Raw genomic sequence first — 21,975 nt, forward strand, 5'->3', positions numbered from 1 at the left:
AGGGATGTAGTCAAACAGTCATTCTAAACAGATGGGTTTAAAGCTAAAGCTAGTCAAATTGTCTCTGACGTTTTGAAAGAAACCTGGATACAGTAAAGTACCAGGTTAAAAAGTCTGTAAGATTACATGGCCATGAGTGTAATGAACCCTTTGCCTTACCTTGTGCATTAAGTCCCTTATAAAATAAAAACTCTACAAAATAAAAGATTTTGCCTATTCTAAGAAAGCAGGTTTGTACCTAGTTTGAAGTGTTTGTGTGAATGAAGTGCATGCCTTACTAGGGCAAATCAAACATTTCCTCTTCTGAGAAGGAAGTGTTAGTTATTTAGTCTTTTCACTCCTGTAGTCAGTGCATCAGAGTCAGTAATTCATTTGCAGTGAGACGTAATGTATGGATACAAGTGACTTCCAGCCCTTTTTTTTTGTCCATCAAAATTAAAGGAGCTACTTTTTTTTAGGAAACCATTTGAAGAGGAACGAATGGATTCTACAGGTCTGTATAAACAATTATTTCTACAAAACTATTTTAACAAAATGAGGCGATGAATCATTAAATGCACTGAACTGTACATGTAGTTACTATATATGCAATTCTGGGAATTTTCCCAGAAGTTTCATTTCTTCATACGTGAGATGACAGATATATAGAAAGTTATGCTGAATGTTTAACAATACATTTCTCCTTTACAGAGAACACAGTGATTAATACAACTTTTACATATATTGATATTGATACGCTTCCGGACCAGCTGTGTTACAAGAACGGCGTGGCAAACTTTGGATCCATCGTTATCCCGTTATTCTTCAGCATCGTGGTGTTGCTCAGTCTCATTGGTAACATCTTGGTTCTTGTGACTCTTGCATACTATGAGAACCTCAAATCGTTGACCAACATCTTCATACTCAACCTGGCTGTGTCGGACCTGCTCTTCACAGCCGGACTGCCGTTCTGGGCTTGTTATTACATCTGGGGTTGGACGCTCGGAGATGTGGCGTGCAAAACCGTCAGCTTCGTCTTCTTTGTGGGATTTTACAGCAGCATCACGTTCCTGATGATGATGACCATTCAGCGCTACATGGCTGTGGTGCATCCTCTCTCAGACTGGGAGAAAAGACAGGGTATGGCACTAATCCCCGTCCTCGGTTGGCTGGTGGGTATCAGTGCAGCGGTGCCAGCCCCAATCTTCAGCTCAGTAATGTCTGATCCAGCAGATGTTTCCCAACTCTATTGTGAGTACAATTCCACTACGATGGAGCTTTCGCTGATATATCTACAGAACGTGGTTTTTGTTTTAGCCTTTTCTGTCATGGGTTTTTGCTACACAAGAATCCTGCAGACCATCGTCAATACACGAGCGAGGAAGAAACACCGTACAATCAAACTCATCTTCTGCATCGTAGTCGTGTTCTTTTTTGGTTGGGCTCCTTATAACCTGGTAATTTTTTTACAAACGTTTACCGCCCTTAATGTGGAGTATTTCACAGACTGTGATGTCACGCATTATCTTGACTACGCCGAACACGTCAGTAAACTGCTGGCGTTTTCTCACTGCTGTCTTAATCCCGTGTTTTATGTTTTTGTTGCTGTGAAATTCAGAAATTATCTAAAGGAGATTCTGCAGAAGATTTTTCAAAGGGCAACGACCACGAAGACGCCTCAGACACGAACTAACGCTCAGTCCCTGGGCTCCTTGTACTGATAATGTAAAGACTACTGAAGAAGTTACTGAGCTTTCTGATTCAGTATAAATGTGTGTAAATTGTTTTTTTTAACTGAACTCTTTTGTTTTGTACAATTTTCATATAGAATCTATGTACAGATTTATAGGATTTTACTTTCAATCTTGATGATTGAAAGTAAAATAAATAGACTGACAGAAATAAAAAAAAAAATATTATTGTAATATTGTTTATACATGTTTTACCTCATCCTGTCTGTTTACATCACTTTCAGAAAAAAAAATACTTTAACTCTGTTCCAAAACAGTTACAGTAAAGACCCCGACCGTCACTCCACCCACCCACCAACTTGTGAGAATTTCATTTTTAATGCTTTTTTTTAAAACCGTCAACCACACAGGCAGGAAACCTGAAACATGAAAACATGTGAAAAACACGATACAAGTATTTTTGTTCCCATCGTCTCTGTGACTGAGAGTAAAAAAAATAAGACCGGGGAGTGTGTGGAGAAAAAGTTTCTAATTTTCTCAGAGTATTAATAAGATTCCTTGCATCAAAAAAGAGCCGAATATGTGTCTAACACACACTGTTTAAGGTCAACGGTTGTTTATGTCTGTAAATAAGACCTGAAAGATTCAGAGGTGATTCATGTTTTGTTCCACAGTGACCTGTTTTGTCTAGTGCCTAAGACTTTGAGAAGAAAGTGGAAAACAAACACGTACTGCTTTTGTCTGTTCGTCTGTCAACATTTTGTTTTCACAAGTTCACAAATCAGACCAGAGCGGGCATCAAAACATCTCCAGCCTTGTTTAGAATAAACATTCAGTATAAACATGGTCACAAAATATATTTCTGTAATACACTGAATAAAAACTGTATCTGATATAATTCTCTACATACGGAATTAACCTCTGCACAGACTACAGCATTTGATGAGTTCACAGACATTTTAAAAACGTCATCCATCATAAAGTTCTGACTACACTACATCCATTACTCAGGGTAGTGTTGTGAGAGTCAGCGTGTGCGGACTAGCGAGGCGATATAAACCCACACGGAGAGCACATTACTGGGGTAAGGGTGGACGTACACAGCCAGCGCGAACTCCACGTTAGGAGCTTCCACGCTATGGACGCCTGTGCTGTGAACGGCCTCGACGATGGGCCGAATCTCGGAGAACGGAAGGTGCAGGGGAAAGCCGGAGATCTGACGTAAACAGAAAAGTTTTGAAAGATTAAAAACAAAAACAGCAAAACAAACACTAACCCGAAACCACTTCCTACTACAACAGAAAGGTGTGGGTGCCCAATGCTCACCCTGTAGTCTCCCAGCAGGCTTTGCAGCTCGATCCGGTGCTCCTCGGTGACCTCACGGCCTCCGCTCCGTTCCAGCTTGGGCAGGAAGTGACGTAAGGTGGACGTGCAGTACCGGTTCCAGCGAGTCGGGTGTCGTGGGCGCCATTCCATGATTTTCTCCCTCAGCACCTTTTCTATCCTACAGGACATCAGGCAGCTGTCAATCACATGCATTTACAAGAGAGAGAAAAAGAGAGAAAGAAATAAAGAGAGAGAGAGAGAGAGAGAGAGAGAGAGAGAGAGACAAGGTAATGGACACATACCTGTCCTGTAACTCTGCTGAAGCTGCCTTATCTGTCCGCTTGTACATCAGCTCCTCAGGCTACACACACACACACACACACACACACACACACTTTATACATGTACGCTTCATGACAGTATGGTGGAACGGCGAAGCTTTCGACTTCATCTGACACGCTCACCTGTACGCTGGAGAGACCTGGGTTGGGGAACGCTCTGGAGAAGAACGGCTTCCAGCACTTCGGTTTAGTGACATCAAACCCCATCCTCATTGGAGTGGCGTAGGTCTGAATATTAAACCACACCTGCAGCAGAGAAATGATCAAACAATCACGGCTAACCCTATATGGACAGCTTGATCGAAGGAAAGTGTGTGTGTGTGTGTGTGTGTGTGTGTGTGTGTGTGTGTGTGCTCACATTATCTGCGTTAATGAGGCAGCCGACAGTCTGTAGAGGGCAGAAGGTGTCGTATTGTCCGTAGTACTGACCCGTACTGGGGTTCCAGATCACGAAGCGGTTGTGTTCTTGGGTGAGAACGTAAGCTGTAGGTCCCTGCAACAGACAGACATTATATCATAACTGCTGAAATACAGCCTCAGTAGAAAAATTTCCTTCATATGACGTGAAGCTCCTCACCTCAGGAACTGCGGTTCCTATGATGAGCCATGCCTTTTTGCCCATGGAGAGGAAGTAGTTGCAGAGCAGAACGGCATGCTCTTCCTCGTCTCCCGCTAACAGCATCAGGAATTGCTAGAAAACACGATAGAATTGATAGAGTGGAATTCTGGGAGGGCAGTTATCAGCTCCACAGTTATAGAGTTGTGGGAGTTCACTTACATCGCAGGTGCTCCATAAATCACAGACACCGGAGAAAGACACGCTGTCTGGAAGAAAGGGAATGAGAGACACGTATCGAGCGACCAGCTCCTGTAAAGAGACGGAGCACATTTCTAGAATGACTGGTTGTTTTTTTTAATTCTCTATTCTATAGAAAACACAGTGTCTGTTTCCACACAGTTTAACGTGTGCTGTGATGTGACGCTTTATCTGAGCTCACTGTGGTCTCCTGGGGGTTGCTGGGGAAAGTGTCCATCAGCTCCTGTGGAGGGCCGAGGGGCCGGATGAAGCGCGTGATGAAGACGGTTTTTCCGTTCATGTCCACCACGGTAGTGAGACAAGGTCTGTCTGGGAAACTCTTCCCTGCGTCCTTCTCGAAGCTCTCGCACGCCAACAGCAACCGCTCCACCTCCTGCGTGTCAAACTTCACCGAGCCGACGACAAGACGGTTACAAAGAAGTAGACAGAGGAAACAATCTCACCGGCTCAGCCTTAAATAAACCCTTTATTGAGGGAATGTGTGGTAAAGGGCCGATTTAAAGGCACCATATAAATATAGTGTTAAATACAAAATGATATTTTTTGATATTGCCTTGAGATTAACGTTACTGAATCTGGAGCGTTTAAATAGAAGAAACTAAAGATCACAGATAAAGGGAACATCCAAACAGAGAGGCTTGCTAAAACTTCACAGAGAAACTAATGTACAGTAGGTGTGTTAGAGGGTGTGAGAGAGAGAGATAGAGAGCGAGTGAGTGAGAGAGAGAGAGAGCAAGAGTGAGAGAGAGAGTGAGAGAGCGAGTGAGAGAGAGAAAGTGAGAGAGACCGAGTGAGAGAGAGTGTGAGTGAGAGAGCGAGTGAGAGAGCGAGTGAGAGTGAGAGAGAGAGAGAGTGAGAGTGAGTGAGAGAGCAAGAGAGAGAGAGAGAGAGAGAGAGAGAGAATGAGAGCGAGACAGAGAGAGAGAGCGCAAGAGAGCACAAGAGCAAGAGCATGAGAGAGCGAGAGAGAGAGCAAGAGTGAGAGCGAGAGAGCAAGAGAGCACGAGAGAGAGAAAGAGCACAAGAGTGAGAGAGAGAGTGAGAGAGCACGAGAGAGAGAAAGAGCACAAGAGTGAGAGAGAGAGAGAGAGAGCACGAGAGAGAGAAAGAGCACAAGAGTGAGAGAGAGAGAGAGAGAGAGAGAGAGAGAGAGAGAGAGAGAGAGCACGAGAGAGAGAAAGAGAGTGAGAGAGAGAGAGAGAGAGAGAGAGAGAGAGAGCACAAGAGTGAGAGAGAGAGAGAGAGAGAGAGAGAGAGAGCACGAGAGAGAGAAAGAGCACAAGAGTGAGAGAGAGAGAGAGAGAGAGAGAGAGAGCACGAGAGAGAGAAAGAGAGTGAGAGAGAGAGAGAGAGAGAGAGAGAGAGAGAGAGAGAGAGAGAGCACGAGAGAGAGAAAGAGAGTGAGAGTGAGAGAGAGAGAGAGAGATAACCACACATTCTGTACGACACAGGTTACCTTTCCTTTCTTCATCTATCAAAAGCAAGCAGCAAAGTCAGGACACGCAGAGAGGAAAAATAAGAATCCTCACGTGTGTCAATGGAGAAACAACTAAAGTGAAGATAAATGAAGAAGAAAAGAAGGAAGGATGAACAGTGTTTTTAGAGAGTTACCTTTTCTCTGATGGGGTCTCCAGGCACCAGCTGCGGTTCGATGGTGATGAAGAGGGTGAGGAAGGTGCCTTCGCTTACGCTCCGAACCGTGTCGTAGCCGCCCTCGACGCCGAGGCTCCGCTCTTTACTGTAGCCTAGCAACACTGGGGGCGTGGCTACCTTAAATGTCCCGTCGATCTTCCAGTCAATCAATAACAAAAGTTTAATCATAATTAATGGTGCTTGCAAAGCAACATTATTACTGTTGTGCCGGACAAAACTTCGGCGCGCAGCTTTTGTCCTAGACCCATGAATGACGTGTCAAATCGACCGGCTCATTGAGGAGAGGTGTGCTATGACTTTTATAAGCGATCTGAGTACCAGTACTTCCGGTACCGGGTCTCAAAATGGCCTTTTTTCCCCCCATAGACTCCCATTATAAAATTTGGAGGTTTATAACTCGGCAAGTTTTTGAACTATCTACACCAAACTCGACCAGCTCCTTTAGGGTGATACTCTGAACAAACTTTTAAACTGGTGTACCGACTGGCCTTTCGGTTGTGCCGCAGCCCCGCCCCCAAAAAAACACTCAGCACAATGAGAAAACCTCAAGAGTATTCAGATGACGTCACATGCGCGTCTCGACTAGCCTCCGGGATTTGCCACGTGCAAGCACCATTCACATTTTCTTCAGGAAATGTACATTCTAGCGGTTGTATAAATCGACCCCTCTTAAAGCTGGAACTGTGTAATGTTCTAACTCGGCTTACAAATATTGCTAGGACAGAAATATTATTAGATTTATATAAACTTTTAGCTCAGACATTCACAGATCACATGATTTGCCACAACGTACTCGTGACTGCATGTAGATTGTGCTGAATGGAAGCTTAATCGAACCCAACCAGTGTTGCTCAATGCGAGTATGAATTCTGTTTCCTCTTTCGCTGTCATCCTGAAAAGAAATGGCAACAACCCCCACACCCATGCACGCACGCACATACACACACACCCACACACACACACACACACACACACACAAACAAGTTCTTTAAAGAAGTGAAATTAGTCTTAACTTGGTCTTAACTGAGAGTTAATTCCGGTCACGTCAGCTCCGGTGTGAATCTCTCACCTCGAACACCTCATGCAGGACCTCGTCGAAGAGGCTGATGAAGACCTCGTCCCGGACGGCCTGCAGGCTGGACGTGCTGTAATCTCCGTTCGGAGCGCTGATGGAACGGAGTGGACACGGAGAGTTTAGGAACTGTGCATACAGTAACAGGTTCTAGATGGTTGTCGCACTTGAGTTCACCTGAAAGGCAGAACCAGTTCTTCGTTCCAGCAGGGATTCGGACCCTCGGCTGTGGAGGTCTGCAGGACTGTACGCTGGAAAGAGACCTCGACGTAGGGCCGGACCTGGGGCTTAACATGCACATGCACACACACACACACACAAATGTTGAATAACAGTGAAAGCCACAAGCATGACCATAGAGCGGTCAGTAACAAAGCTCTACCTGCCCGAGGGGCCACTCGCCACCCTGCAGTGCAGTCTGAGAGGAATGAGCTGATGTAAACGGCTCGGCGTAGGAGCGAGCGCTCTTAGACGCCGCTGCAGGTTTGCTAGAAATAAGCTGGTTGTTAGGAGAAACAGCAGAAACACTGCATTGGGTTCGATTTATTAAACTCCGTGTCTGTGCGTACCTGGTGTGAGGTTTGCGGACGGGGATGTCGTAGCCTCTGATGATGTTCAGCAGCAGCTTGATGTCTCCGTCCGAAAGGTTCTGAGCCGTCACTTTCTTCCTCTCTTTTCTCCGAGGCTTCAGAGGACGCTTGGGCTCGGCCAGCTTGAACAGGTTCAGGCCTAAAATCCTGAACAGAAGAAACGGAGTTGTGTCAATTCTCGATTTGTCAATGATCGAATTTGCTTATTGATTCCATGCCTCCATGCTTACAAGCCCAAAACTCCCCCGTTCTTTCTTTTCCTTCTTTTCCGCCATTCTTTCTTTTCCATTCTTTGTTTCCTTTTTACATGCAAAAATCTGACTTTTTTGTACAATATATAACGTGACTTAATACTCTATATTACAGACACATCTGGGAGAGGAAGAGAAAAAAAAAGTGAAGAAAAGCAGAAGAAAATATTAAATAAATACATTTTAATGTTCACCTAAAGTCAGGACATTTGTCACATTTGTCATCTACAATGTCATCTACATTTATGGCTACTGTTAAAAGTGACATAAAAATAAATCGGATGTCACTGCAAATAAAAAAGCATTAAATAATGGAGCGTTAATAAATTCCCCAAATAATAACATTAGGTTCATCTAATAGGTTCATTAATATTATAATGTGTGCAGAATCTTCCTTTACATCCAAGTGTAGTGAGTGTTTTTTTTCCTAGATATCGACTTGAGGTTAGTAATAAAAATAAAGTTGGTAGGGAGAGGAAGAGCGATTACCCGATGCTCGGTACCTCCTCTTCTACTATCACATCCGACAGAATGTAATGATGCTTCGCTATAAGAAAGCGATTAATGACGGATTCTCGCACCTGAAAGGGGAACAAAATGTGGTGTCACTTCCACATCCACTCATACAAAAGACACATTTCCTGAAACCATCCTGGGATCCGTCACACTTACTTTCTTTAAATACTTGGCCACCAGAGCTCTGTGAGCGTCCATGTGCTCCTTGGTGTCGATCAGGTCTCCTTCCTTCAGCCTGCGCTCATAATTCTGACATATTCAACAACAAAAAGCAAACAAACATATATTTAACATCTCAGCCAGAGAGAGCTGGTGGCTTTGAGATGACGATCTATCTGTCTGTCTGATTTGTGTAAGTAGAAATCAAACCTCAAAAACTTTCTCTGAGATCTCCCGATCGGTGGAAGGCACGGATTTAAAATGGCGAAACTCGGCCACCTCCTGGCTCCTCAACCTGAGCAGGCGAAAACGGCGTGACAGATCCAGCTCCTCGTCCAGCAGGAAGTTAAACTCCTCCTGCAGCTGCTCCAGTCGGAAATAATCCCGGACGGCTAATTCCCCTCCGCTCGCCACCTGTGGTGTGACAGAAGTGATGTGTGAGGTGATGATTGTAACAATACCGTGCAGAAGTCGTGGCCTAATGGTTAGAGAGTCTGACTCCTAACCCTAAGGTTGTGGGTTCGAGTCTCGTGCCGGGCCACGACTGAGGTGCCCTTGAGCAAGGCACCGAACCCCCCAAACTTCTCCCTGAGCACCGCAGCATAACTGGCTGCCCACTGTTCACGGTGTGTGTGTGTTCACTGCTGTGTGTGTGCACTTTGGATGGGTTAAATGCAGTATGAGTCACCGTACTTAGCCGTATGTCACTTTCACTTTAAAGTATTTACACCCCAACCATCCTTTCCATATTTTCTACTGTTAAAACCTGTAATTAAAAAAAAAAAAAAAAAAAGATCGAACTACAAAGTTTAACTAATGGTTATAAAAGCATTTGGCCCCCATGGGCCAGAACTAGCTCTGTCTTTTAGTCACAGACTCTATGGACAGTTTTTAATCTTCTTCCTTAAATTATTTCAGGCTTTCATTAATGAATCAACTGAAACTCCTTAGTCAAAGTATATGAAGAAGCCATCTAAGTTCTGTAAAATAATCAGTTCTGGACTTGAAGGTCAACATGTTTATCAGTTCTGGACTTGAAGGTCAACATGTTTATCAGTTCTGGACTTGAAGGTCAACATGTTTACTGTGTAAATCTAGCAGTAAGCACTTTGATTATTGTGTGAGCAAACGCACTGAGAGCAGCTGCATTATGGAGGTGTTGTTGGGGTCGTTGGGGTCGAGGCGAGATTCGGCTGCCCATTTCCCCAGCTTCTTCATGTCGTTTAGTCCCGACGCCCCGATGCACGCTATAGCATCCATCTGCCTCAGACCACTACAGAGTGAGACGGGGAGAGAGAGAGAGAGAGAGAGAGAGAGAGAGAGAGAGAGAGCACATAACATTGTTTTGTTCTGGTTGCTATGGTGATGTGAACAACTTCTCAAACGCCCGATGATTGGAATTCATTTCGTGTGTTGTACAAGTTGTTGATGTTGTTGTGTGTACGGTGTTGTCGTTTAGCTTCTTACCTGTGTATACCTGCACCGGGCTGGCCAGAGGGCGGGGCCAGGGGCAGGTCATCCTCTCCTACAGCCCATGACACACAGCATGACAGCTTCCCTGAGGTCAGCAGGGTCTGCCTGTTGCTTCCGTCAGCCATGAACGAGAATGGCACGTCTGTGACAGGACACACATTCAACACACAGCGTGATGGGACTTTGACTTCATGCAAAGGGAGAGAGAGAGAGAAAAAGAGTGTGTGTGTATGTGTGTGTTTGTGCGCGCATGTTTTTACCACTGCCGACGCCCTCATGGTTAAACGCGACCCTCTGGTTGCTGCTGAACTCCATCTCTTCTGATGAAGCACTTCCTGTTAAGATGGAAGTTTCGGGAATCGGTGCACACACTTCCGCTATCAGTGTGGTGGATGATCCGGTGCTCTCATATACCTGACACGCAGGATATGTAATGTCAAACCACACACACACACACACACACACACACACACACAAACCTAAACACACACACACACACACAAACACACAAACCTAAACACACACACACACACACACACACACAAACCTAAACACACACACAAACCTAAACACACACACAAACCTAAACACACACACACAAACCTAAACACACACACACACACAAACCTAAACACACACAAGCCTAAACACACACAAACCTAAACACACACACAAACCTAAACACACACACACACAAACCTAAACACACACAAACCTAAACACACACACAAACCTAAACACACACACAAACACAAACCTAAACACACACACACACAAACCTAAACACACACTACCTGCAGTCTGATGCTCTCGGGCCAGTTGATGATCTTCAGGTTAAACATCTGGCCGAAGTGAACCCGGAAGTCTGTACTGAGAGAGCGGCTGTCGGTTCTGGAAACCTCTTTGCCGTTGTACAGCACTTTGATGAAGAGCGAGCGCTTTGCTACGTCCTCTCTCCGTGCTAATTCCCCTCTGGGACCAGGATAAGACACGGCACATGGGACACAGATGGAGAAAGAGCAGCGATTCAGTACTAGAGTTTGTCACACGGTTAAAAATTAACATTTATTCAAATCAAAGGATTCAATTTTATATCATCGTATTCCTGTATCATCATCATCATCATCATCAAGTAACATGATGAAGTTCAGAGATTTCTGGTGCAATGGTTGCTTTAATAACAGATCAGTTATATACAGTATATTACATGTTAACGGACACTTTATGAACACGTGCTGCTGTTATTACATAAAGCTGAAGTTGAACTCCATAGACCTTCCTCTTTCTCAGTTTTGGTTCCTTTCATTTGTACTTTTCTTGTGAACAACTTTCATTTTCCTACAAATTTAGGTTTCTGTAAACTTTCTGAGAAAAGCACTACATAATGTTGGTGAACTCTCGTGAATGAGATTCACATTTTATTCAAAGTGTGATGGAAAGAGAAAACTGGTACTTATTTACTCTCAAATACACTTGTGTTTAGGTTTGATTTGAGAACTCAAGACAAATGCCATGATATTTTAACATTGTGTGTGTGTGTGTGTGTGTGTGTGTGTGTGGGTGTGTTGTCTCTCTTCACCGTGCACACTGCTCATTATTAGTGACTGGACCAGAAACAGTAAGTTCTGGAACCAAAACGGATTCTCCAGGTTTCCTGCGGATCTTCGCGGCTTTCTCTCGAACCTGCTGCTCCGCACTCGCTGTGTCAGGTTTCTCTGGAGGTTCTGGTTTCACTCGCACCTCTCCCGGCTCTTCCTCGCTGTGCTCATCCTCCTCTTTCTCTTCCTCGTCTTCAGAATGCTGTCTTTTCTTCTTTTGCTTCTTCTTCACGGCTTTCTAAAAGCGATCGTGAATAAATGAATAAACAGCGATCACCTTTTAGATTAACTCCAGCCGTGTACATTCAGGTACCTGCTTCCTCCTCCAGGACCTCCATTCCTCCAGATTTCTCCGGTACTCCTCCATCTTCCTCTCGTACTCCTCTGCAATCTCGGTCTGTAGCTCGGCCACCTCGGCTAAGATCTCTGCCTCGTGCTCTCGTTCGTCCTGTTCTCGCTCCACCTCTTCTCTAAGGAGACGAGAGATAAAAGAGCATGAAAAACCCCTGTGTTAATGCGACACTAAAAATGAAACAGATTAATCATGAGTGTTTATTGCAGTGCTAAAACGGTGTGTTGGTGTTTGGTGGAGATTGATGGGCTACGTGTTGGTGTTGGGTTTTATTTGTCACATTTAAGATCACTGTATTAGTTATTAGTTCGTTGCAAGCCGTTGATTGATCATTTGTTTATTCTGTGGAATGTTCTGGTGCTGGTTGTAGCCTGATGGATTGGTTCACTGGTGTTTGTTCAGTAGTGTTGTTTACCTTCACTGATGAGTTTTAGTACTAAAACTGCTTAGTTATCTTTTATTAAATCAGGGTTTCTGCAGGGTTTAATCAGTCAAATTTAAGACTTTTTAAGACCTTTTTATGACCATTATGATTTGAATTTATGACCTACACAAATTACGATAAATAACTTCAGTCATTAAAATTCCTTTCAAAAGTCTTTATTACTGACTTTCATTGAAAGTAACAAGTTTTATTATTTAAAGAGTAATTCTATTATTATAGTATTCAACACCCACAGGACCTCCGCTTTCAGTGTGGAGGTTGATCCGAAACCACTGTGTGTGGCACTGGATGTGACAGAAACGGAATCCCGCGCTGTACTTGACCGGGTAACGTTAGTGACGGAGCCGAACAAAACTGACGGATCGCCTGCACCCGCTGCAGGACTTTTACAGCAACGATATGCTTTTCCGACTTTGCATGCGACTTCAAGGCTTTTATGCCTAAACTAGGCAGCTCCAACGTCTTCTTACACAGAGTGCAATAGGCTTGATACCGATTGTTAGCGACGGGATTGATCCAGCTACTAAACGCACCGTCTTCGAGCCACAGATCGTTAAAGGTACATTTTCCCATTGTGATAGTCAGGATGATTTCAATTAAACTAAGCAGTGACCCAGTATGATACAGTATGTTCGGGTTTCTGTGAAAGTCCTTCCGACAAGTCTGTATGCTGCCGCATGGACCTTGTAGTTCTGGAACGCTGTGATACCAGTGTGATACCACCCAGATTCCTCATACAGAACTACAACAGGCGAAACAAATGAATGTCATTGCCGCCGCGAGCGCATTTTGATTGAAGAACAAATTAATGGACGAGCAGATCAATTTAAGACGTGGCTAAATGTTTTTTATGACCTTGTATGTAAAATCCGGACGTTTTTATGTCTTTTTATGGCCTTAAATTCTTCTTGTTAAATTTATGACTTTTTATGACTTTTTATGACCCGCGGAAACCCTGTAAATAGAGTTGGACTGATTTTTTAGGTCTGATTTGTTGATGTTTACTTCAGAGTATTTTCAGGATTGTTGGATTAGTTTGATGTTCCTGTTGGATGTTTGATGCTGTACGCACTTCCTGATGTAGAGTTTGTAGGGCGTGTTGGTGAAGCCCTGGAATTCCCGCAGTGCTTTGAGCTCTTTCCAGACTTTGACGATGTTCTTCAGCAGAGTTCGGTCCCTCTCTTGTTCCAAGTCACGGAGCTGACGTGTGTGTCTGATGGCCGATACAGTGTCAAGTCCATTCAGTCTCATTTCATGGCCGTTAATCATAATATACTCAATAATATCAGAAGCACAAAAATTGCTCACCTTATTTCCTGTCTGTACTCCATGATTCTTTGCTGACTCACCAGACTAAGGCCCTCTCCGTTATGGCGCGCCAACAAGTTGGCGATCGCGTTTCTCAGCCCATTCAGCTGAAGTCACAGAAAAGCATCTTATAGTGAAAGCTGTTACTACGGCGACAGAACAGTGATGAAGCTGCAAAACCGCACCTTATCCGTCAGGAGACAGGTGAAGTTCTTGTGGCGTCTGCTGAGGTACTGGTCGTACAGCTGGGCAAGCCGAACACCCAGTACGTGCTCCCTGCTGAACAGGGGATGATGGGAGAATATGAGCCCGGACACATCGACGTCCAGTTGGTAGTCTCCGTCTGGGTCCCCGACTCCTACCATGTAGCGGTTGACATGCTTGGATTTCAGCGCCTGCACAAAGAGAGACAAAGGAAGTTATATACACAGACCGTTACGTTTCCATTACGACGTGAATATATCTTTTGCATAATCAAGCTTATATTCATTCATTCATTCATTCATTCATTCATTCATCTTCTACCGCTTATCCGAACTACCTCGGGTCACGGGGAGCCTGTGCCTATCTCAGGCGTCATTGGGCATCAAGACAGAATACATCCTGGACGGAGTGCCAACCCATCACAGGGCACACACACACACACACACACACACACACACACACACACACACACACACTCTCATTCACTCACGCAATCACACACTACGGACAATTTTCCAGAGATGCCAATCAACCTACCATGCATGTCTTTGGACCGGGGGAGGAAACCGGAGTACCCGGAGGAAACCCCCGAGGCACGGGGAGAACATGCAAACTCCACACACACAAGGAGGAGACGGGAATCGAACCCCCAACCCTGGAGGTGTGAGGCGAACGTGCTAACCACTAAACCACCGTGCCCCCTATCAAGCTTATATTCACTGATCTAAATACCTTTCTGTAGACAGGCTGTAGCGCTGGGTCTAGCTCCTCCTCCAGATGAAAAAGGGGTGGTCTTGACGAGGACTCTTTGATCGGATCAGGCAGAGCCACGATCCTCCCGTCATCTCCGAACCACTTCATACCCTGAGCGGAAAAAAAAAAAAAAAACAAAAAAAAAAAAAACGCCATCTGATTATTGTGTAAACTCTATTGACACTGAGGAACACAAACAACTGGGAAATCAAACCAAATCTTCTCTGAATCCTGAATTCTCTGTGAATCACTTGGACACGAGCCGGTAAACGGCTGTTGTACCGAGAAAAAAATAAATACATATACATTTTTATAATCAGTGAATATACTGTACATTTAACCAAAACGTGTAATGACGTTTCAAGCATGAGACACCAAGAGTCAAGTCAAGAAGCTTTTATTGTCATTTCAGCCATGTATATATATATATATATATCCTCGTTAACTCAAATTTCTAATCAGCCAATCACCTGGCAGCAACTCAATGCATTTAGTCATGTAGACATGGTCAAGACGATCTGCTGCAGTTCAAACCGAGCGGTCTGAGTATTTCAGAAACTGCTGATCTACTAGGATTTTCACACACAACCATCTCTAGGGTTTACAGAGAATGGTCTGAAAAAGAGAAAATATCCAGCGAGCGGCAGTTCTGTGGGCGCAAATACCTTGTTAATGCTAGAGGTCAGAGGAGAATGACCAGACTGGTTTGAGCTGATAGAAAGGCAACAGTAACTCAAATAACCTCTCGTTATAACCGAGGTATGCAGAAGAGCATCTCTGAACACACAACACGTCGAACCTTGAGGCGGATGGGCTACAGCAGCAGAAGACCACACCGGGTGCCACTCCTGACAGCTAAGAACAGGAAACTGAGGCTACAATTTGCACAGGCTCACCAAAATTGGACAATAGAAGATTGGAAAATTGTTGCCTGGTCTGATGAGTCTCGATTTCTGCTGCGACATTCAGATGGTCAGATGGTATTGTTGCTGACCATGTCCATCCCTTTATGACCACAGTGTACCCATCTTCTGATGGCTACTTCCAGCAGGATAACGCACCGTGTCATAAAGCGCGAATCATCTCAGACTGGTTTCTTTAACATGACAATGAGTTCACTGTACTCAAATGGCCTCCACAGTCACCAGATCTCAGTCCAATAGAGCACCTTTGGGATGTGGTGGAACGGGAGATTCGCATCATGGATGTGCAGCCGACAAATCTGCGGCAACTGCGTGATGCTATCATGTCAATATGGACCAAAATCTCTGAGGAATGTTTCCAGTACCTTGTTGAATCTATGCCATGAAGGATTAAGGCAGTTCTGAAGGCAAAACGGGGTCCATCCCGGTACTAGTAAGGTGTACCTAATAAAGTGGCCGGTGAGTGTACAGTATATAGTTCCCTTCGACACATTAAAAAAACCACAAGAGAGCGCCGATCAGTGTGCATTCTGTACGTTACGACGTTGAGAATTCTAATAATTATATTTCGAGGAAATGTGTATTTATAGAAAACTAGAACAGCCAAACGTTCGAGTTTTTGTTATTTATCTGCTGGTTGTAAAGGACGTTTTTACACTTTCCCCTCACCGTGTACTATACATCTACTTTAAATCTAAACACAGTGCTGTTTTTTTTTTTGTCGTTCTGAATCCAAATACGGTGCGAGCTTAAAATAGCAGAATTTAGTAGGTAACCTTATTAAGTAAGGTAAATGTGGAATGATGCGGTTCTGCAGGTGCTTCCATTTTCATAAGGAAGTGTTCATCGCTCTCGGGTTCCTTTTTCTCTAAACCGAGAACGTTGGCACCTTTTTACGAATAATGCCGTCGTCAGAGCAGCTACCTGATCTTGCTTGATGATGCGGTTTTCCAGAATGTTCTGATTGGTCAGGGAGACGTACGGCCTTTCTCCTACATAAAGACCCTCCTCTTCCAGATAACGTGGACGCATGTTCTCCGGGAGCTTACAAGAAGCAGACACTGAGGAACACACACAAACACACACACACAGACACTCTATACGTTCATGTGTATGTTGAGTGCAACAAGAAGATTCTGTTGGATGAACGTATATAAAACATGTAAAGAAAATAAAAGAAGTGCAGACTGTACCGGGTCTCACACTTGGGATGAACAGAAGCTCGTTCTCTCTTTGTGCACGGCTGCTGTAATCCACATACTCGGCCTTCTTCACTTCCAGGAAGTCCTGCGCTGACTGAATAACGAACAGATCCTCTTCCTCATCTCGGACCAGTGGGACATCTTCATCCTGACTTACAGGAGTTATAAAAACAAACCTTTCCACTAATGTTCTTTACATTTACACCTCTGCGGCAGTCATGTTCATTTACTCCTAATTACGTACTACAGGTAGATAAATATTATTGTGCTTCACCCTTTCCGTTTGCTCCTCTTCTCCTCCCTGCTCTCCTTCCATCTCAGTCTCCTCTTCTTCCTCCTCCTCCTCCTCCTCTTCTCGTCTTTCTTTCTTTCTTTCCTCCCCTGGTTGATGTTCTTCAGATTCAGGTTCGGGTTCAGGGTCAAAGTTGAAGGTGAAAAAGTTGTACGCTTCCTCGGTGCTGATCAAACCGCTTTCGGGCTGTTGAGTGGAAAAGAACGTCATGCAGTTTACTCACATTCGATAAATTCTGACCGGACAACAACAACAACGCATTTGCATTTTTTTTAACTACATTTAAAAATGGCTACACTGTAGTAACACTTCTGGCTTCATTCAAATATATTTAGAACAGGATGTTGACAGAAGAGTGTCAGCAAGAATGAAAGGAAAGGTGTAGAAGACAATAGTGAGAGCAGCTCTGCTGTATGGGTTTGTAAGAGACTGTAGCAGTGAGGAAAAGGTGGAGGTAGCAGAGATGAGGATGATGAGGTTCTCTTTAGGAGTGACGAGGATGGACAGGATTAGGAACGAGCGCATCAGAGGGACCGCTCAGGTTGGCTGTTTTGGGTACAAGGTCTGAGAGACTAGATTGAGATGTACAGAGGACATGTACAGAGGAGGGAGATGGTTATATTGGTAGAAGGATGTTGGAGATGGAGCTGCAGGTAAGAGGACAAGAGGAAGGACAAAGAGGAGATGTATGGATGTGTTAAAAGAGGACATGAAGGTAACTGGTCCGAGAGTAGAGGATGCTGAAGACAGAGTTAGGTGGAAACAGATGATTCGCTGTGGTGACCCCTAACGGGAAAAGCTGAAAGATGAAGAAGAAGATGTGGACCGTCCACGAAAGTAGATCCCGTTATCACTATTATCGCAGCTATAAACATCTCGTCTTCTGTCCTGAAGCCTGGCTGAAAGGTCACCGCCTTTCTGAAGCTACATTATTAAACATCCCCTTACAGAAAACACCACTGTATTAATGAGTCATTTGTATTTGATGATTAGTCTTTATTAACCTTTATTAGCCTTTATTAACTACAGTGTCATAATCAACACCTTCTAAACTGAGCACTCGATATCGTACAGACTTCCTCACGCTTTCATTTTCATTTCTCTGCCTGAAACCTTCTTGTAAAGCACAGATTTACAAGAACAGAGCAAAATTGCCTCCTCACCCTTTTCTCTCTGGTGACGCGTCTGGCTGCGTCACGGAATTTCACCCTGGCGGCGATGGAAGCGTCGCCCTGAGCGAGGACGTCGTCTGACTGCGAATCGGATCAAATATAGAACATCGATATGAGTGCAATCCTAGCTTGGGTAATTTTTTATTTATTTTTTGATAAAATGTGCCGGGATAAGTGACATGAATGAATATGATCAGTTCAGGAAAATGATTTGAGTCAGATACTGACAGTGTGGTCTGGGAAGGCTTAAAGGGATCTGGGAATTAAAAAAATAAATAAAAGAAAAAAGTTACAGGTACAAATAATAACTCCACATCGACGCTCCTGTACAATTACATTCTTATAGATATTAGGGAGTTTTACTGGTTATATTAAATAAATTCATTTAATCCAATCATTCAAACCTTCTGTTTGGAAAGAAAAAAAAAAAACTTTATGGCTCTATGACTTTAAATGTAAGATAAGAATAAAAGAGTGAACAGCTTTCCCCGTGATGAGCAGACGTACGTCCTGGTCGAATCGGCTCAGTGTCACTCTGTCTCTGAGGCTCTTCAGGCGACTGGCCGGCTCCAGCGAAACCTCCTGCTCCAACAGACTCGCGGCTTTGGACTGAAAGAGCGTAAATACATCACTGCAACTAGAGACTCCTTCCTTAAAATGTTGTATTAAACTCTCGTTTTCTTACAGAAAAGCCACAATAGATCGGCTGCTTATTATTATTAGCGCTTAATAATAAGACTTAATATTATTATTATTATTAAGAATCTATCATTCGTCCATCATGCACGTCCCTAGGAAGGAGCTGTTACTATGGAAACCGTGCATTAATGTAAACCTGTGGTTGCTAGTCACGGTATTGAGTAGTATTGAATTCTAATCAAGAATTCAGCAGAAATGTGGCGTAAGACCTATTAAAATCATTATATTGGTCCTAATTTAAACATGCTGCTCCATATTTGGCAGCTGAAAGCATTTTTTTATGTGGAAAGAGAAGCTTGAGCTATTTCCTAAAAACCTTAATTTGATTAAAGCACAGCTGGATTGCAGAGAGAGAAAAAATCCTCTCGGAGTGTGAGTTATACAGCCTGGTGTACACACAGATCTACTCAGCGTGTAAACAGGTCGTGTTAATCTGCCTCGCCGACTTCGCTTGGCCGTCAGCCGGCGTGTTTCTGTGTCACAAACAAATCCTCCAGAGCACTAAAGTAAATGCTTTCATTACAGCCTCCTCTTTTCTCATCCTTCTTCTCCTTTCTGTCTGCCCCAAAAAAGCTTTCAGAATGTTGACTGTTTGACTCTCAGTTATTTCCTGGTGTTGCTCAAGTTCTTACCCTGGCCTCTCTCAGCTTCTCCCTCATACGCTGCCTCACAGAGCTCTCGGACAGACTGGAGTCGGCCCTCGACACAGGGAGAGGAGGAAGGTCTGAGAGGGAGAGAGAGAGACACAGAGACACAGAGAGAGAGACAGTGTGTGTGTGTGTGTGTGAGAGAGAGAGAGAGAGAGAGAGAGAGAGTGAGTGAGTGAGTGAGAGAGAGAGACACAGAGAGAGAGACAGTGTGAGAGAGAGAGGCAGAGAGAGAGAGAGAGAGAGAGAGAGAGAGAGAGAGAGAGAGAGAGAGAGAGAGAGAGAGAGAGAGAGAGAGGCGGGGGCGTGAGAGAGGGGGCGAGAGAGAGAGAGAGAGAGAGAAAGAGACACAGAGAGAGACAGTGTGTGTGAGAGAGAGAGAGAGAGAGAGAGAGAGAGAGAGAGAGTGAGTGAGTGAGTGAGTGAGAGAGAGACACAGAGAGAGACAGTGTGAGAGAGAGAGGCAGAGAGAGAGAGAGAGAGAGAGAGAGAGAGAGAGAGAGAGGGGGGGGGAGAGAGTGAGTGAGTGAGTGAGTGAGTGAGTGAGTGAGTGAGTGAGTGAGAGACAGAGAGAGAGGCGGGGGCGTGAGAGAGGGGCGTGAGAGAGGGGGCGAGAGAGAGAGAGAGAAAGAGACACAGAGAGAGAGAGACAGTGTGAGAGAGAGAGAGAGAGAGAGGGAGAGAGAGAGAGAGAGTGTGAGTGAGTGAATGAGTGAGTGAGTGAGCGAGAGTGAGAGTGAGAGAGAGAGAGAGAGAGAGAGAGAGAGAGAGAGAGAGAGAGAGAGAGAGAGAGAGAGAGGCGGGGGGCATGAGAGAGGGGGCGAGAGAGAGAGGGAGAGAAAGAGAATGAGAGAATAAGAGAATGAGAGAAAGAGATAGAGAGAAAGAATTAATAACAAGAAACTGCTAGCAGGCATTGAGGTTATCTTTTATCTCTATATAGATGTTAGGGTGGATATAGGATAAGATTTAAATAGGATATGATTCTGATTCATAACAACAATTTGACTCACGATGCCAATGAGTCAAATATCATTTTGATTCACAAAACAGTGATTCATTATATTTACAATCAAACAATATCATCTGAGTTTGATTCATAGTGCAATGATTTGATTCAGCAATACATCTGATTCAGCTATAATACATTATTACATTACATTATTATTACATTATCAATATTACCATTTTGATTCATAAGGTCATGATTCGTTATTTGACCAGACCTTAATTTGACTAGGATGTGATTCTAATTCACAAGGCAGCAATATGACTCAGTAATGCCAGTGAGTCAAATACAATATGATTTTGATATAAATTCAATACATGAATTCAATTTCAATACTATTTTGAGTCATAAAAGAATGATGTGATAATTGACGATGGATATAATTCAATTCCTAATTTATGGGGCAAAGATTCAGTACATGATGATAACCATTAAATCCGCTGCCATACGATTCTGAAACATATCTCTAAATTCTATTCTGTGTTCGTTTTTGCTAAACGATGCAATGAACTTCACAGACAAACCTCTGTTACAAAAACTATGTCTCTAAGTGTAATAGTGAAGCATCTGAGTCTAATCCAGATTTTCACCTCTGTGTACTCCAGCCAAGCGATCTCCTCCTGCCCACATGTCTTCCACATGCTCCTCCTGCAGCTGCTGCACAACCGTGACCTCTTCCTCCACCACCTCGTCCTCTGGAGGAACCTCCACCGCCATCTCTTTCAACAGCTGGAAGAAGAAGAAGAAGAAGAAAAAAAAAAGAAGAGCAGATCTTAAAAGAGAGACAAGCGAGAGACATGTTGCTGTAAGGCTACATTCACTACACACACAATACAACTATAAATTGATGGTGTTGCCTTTTTTTTTTTTTTTATACCTTCTTCTTCTTCTTCATCCTCTGCGCTTTCAGTGAGCGTCGCAGGGTTTCACTGGGGTCCTCCTCTCTGCCCGTCATTTCCTGGAGCATTACATAGTGAAAAAAAATCAGAAACTACACCAGATACCAGAGCACGTCCCTGAATATACAGTACTGCTGCACACTATCAGAGAAATGTACATTGTTTTTGCTTCACATGAGTGTTTAGAAACTCTTAATTGGTCATTTCGTCTTCCTGTTTCACTGGAGTAAATACACGAGGTGACACAAAGGCCAAATTCCCTAAGATCAGATCTAATATTAAAGAATATTACTGAATACACAAATGGGATGAAAGTGTGTAATTCAACTTCATAAAAAAATATCAAGAGTTTCTGCACACATGTAATAAAGGAAGAGAGCCAGGGTTGATCTCATCCAAAGCACAGCAAACAGTGAAAACAGGAAAGAAAAAGGATGAAAAGAAAAAAAGGATTTAGACCATTAAAAAAGAAAAAAGCGTTTGTAGGGCTCGTGTGAAGTTTGAAGAACGAGGAAAGTAGGAGGAAGAGTCTAGAATTTAACATGAGGAGATGAGAACCAACCTCCACCGAGGTGCGATCGATCTCCTTAGTAGCGCCGGAGTC

The 21,975-nt window shown here is 43.8% G+C and overlaps 2 protein-coding genes across 4 annotated transcripts in view; one reads left to right on the plus strand and one right to left on the minus strand.

Annotated features, from left to right (window-relative positions):
* The first annotated feature begins 348 nt into the window (after positions 1-348).
* Positions 349-1,904, plus strand: LOC132861974 (chemokine XC receptor 1-like). The gene is made up of 2 exons (XM_060893747.1): positions 349-493; positions 691-1,904. The coding sequence occupies exons 1-2, from the start codon at positions 481-483 to the stop codon at positions 1,698-1,700; spliced, it is 1,023 nt and encodes a 340-aa protein (XP_060749730.1). The 5' UTR covers positions 349-480; the 3' UTR covers positions 1,701-1,904.
* Positions 1,905-2,405: 501 nt separating this feature from the next.
* cc2d2a (coiled-coil and C2 domain containing 2A) overlaps positions 2,406-21,975 on the minus strand; it is a 21,587-nt gene continuing 2,017 nt past the window's right edge. For 2 of the 3 annotated variants that reach the window (XM_060893736.1, XM_060893738.1), the window contains 36 exons: positions 21,934-21,975; positions 21,350-21,430; positions 21,063-21,201; positions 19,449-19,540; positions 18,625-18,726; positions 18,109-18,198; positions 16,928-17,131; positions 16,645-16,801; positions 16,376-16,512; positions 14,508-14,639; positions 13,757-13,966; positions 13,572-13,678; positions 13,336-13,476; positions 11,780-11,936; positions 11,448-11,704; positions 10,663-10,840; positions 10,129-10,282; positions 9,863-10,010; positions 9,530-9,668; positions 8,606-8,809; positions 8,393-8,485; positions 8,210-8,301; positions 7,449-7,616; positions 7,262-7,367; positions 7,057-7,166; positions 6,877-6,973; positions 6,601-6,699; positions 5,766-5,942; positions 4,336-4,539; positions 4,116-4,205; positions 3,915-4,028; positions 3,696-3,830; positions 3,461-3,583; positions 3,299-3,357; positions 2,997-3,174; positions 2,406-2,886 (listed from right to left, as the gene is read on the minus strand). The exon at positions 21,934-21,975 is cut by the window's right edge. In XM_060893736.1, coding sequence (XP_060749719.1) covers positions 2,698-2,886; positions 2,997-3,174; positions 3,299-3,357; positions 3,461-3,583; positions 3,696-3,830; positions 3,915-4,028; positions 4,116-4,205; positions 4,336-4,539; positions 5,766-5,942; positions 6,601-6,699; positions 6,877-6,973; positions 7,057-7,166; positions 7,262-7,367; positions 7,449-7,616; positions 8,210-8,301; positions 8,393-8,485; positions 8,606-8,809; positions 9,530-9,668; positions 9,863-10,010; positions 10,129-10,282; positions 10,663-10,840; positions 11,448-11,704; positions 11,780-11,936; positions 13,336-13,476; positions 13,572-13,678; positions 13,757-13,966; positions 14,508-14,639; positions 16,376-16,512; positions 16,645-16,801; positions 16,928-17,131; positions 18,109-18,198; positions 18,625-18,726; positions 19,449-19,540; positions 21,063-21,201; positions 21,350-21,430; positions 21,934-21,975 — 4,905 coding nt within the window. In that variant the 3' untranslated portion in view covers positions 2,406-2,697. The remainder of the gene's footprint in view (positions 2,887-2,996; positions 3,175-3,298; positions 3,358-3,460; positions 3,584-3,695; positions 3,831-3,914; positions 4,029-4,115; positions 4,206-4,335; positions 4,540-5,765; positions 5,943-6,600; positions 6,700-6,876; positions 6,974-7,056; positions 7,167-7,261; positions 7,368-7,448; positions 7,617-8,209; positions 8,302-8,392; positions 8,486-8,605; positions 8,810-9,529; positions 9,669-9,862; positions 10,011-10,128; positions 10,283-10,662; positions 10,841-11,447; positions 11,705-11,779; positions 11,937-13,335; positions 13,477-13,571; positions 13,679-13,756; positions 13,967-14,507; positions 14,640-16,375; positions 16,513-16,644; positions 16,802-16,927; positions 17,132-18,108; positions 18,199-18,624; positions 18,727-19,448; positions 19,541-21,062; positions 21,202-21,349; positions 21,431-21,933) is intronic. The other variant, XM_060893737.1, reaches the window with a different exon arrangement.

Source organism: Tachysurus vachellii, chromosome 19 (genome assembly GCF_030014155.1).
Source record: "Tachysurus vachellii isolate PV-2020 chromosome 19, HZAU_Pvac_v1, whole genome shotgun sequence".
NCBI classification, from domain to species: Eukaryota; Metazoa; Chordata; class Actinopteri; order Siluriformes; family Bagridae; genus Tachysurus; species Tachysurus vachellii.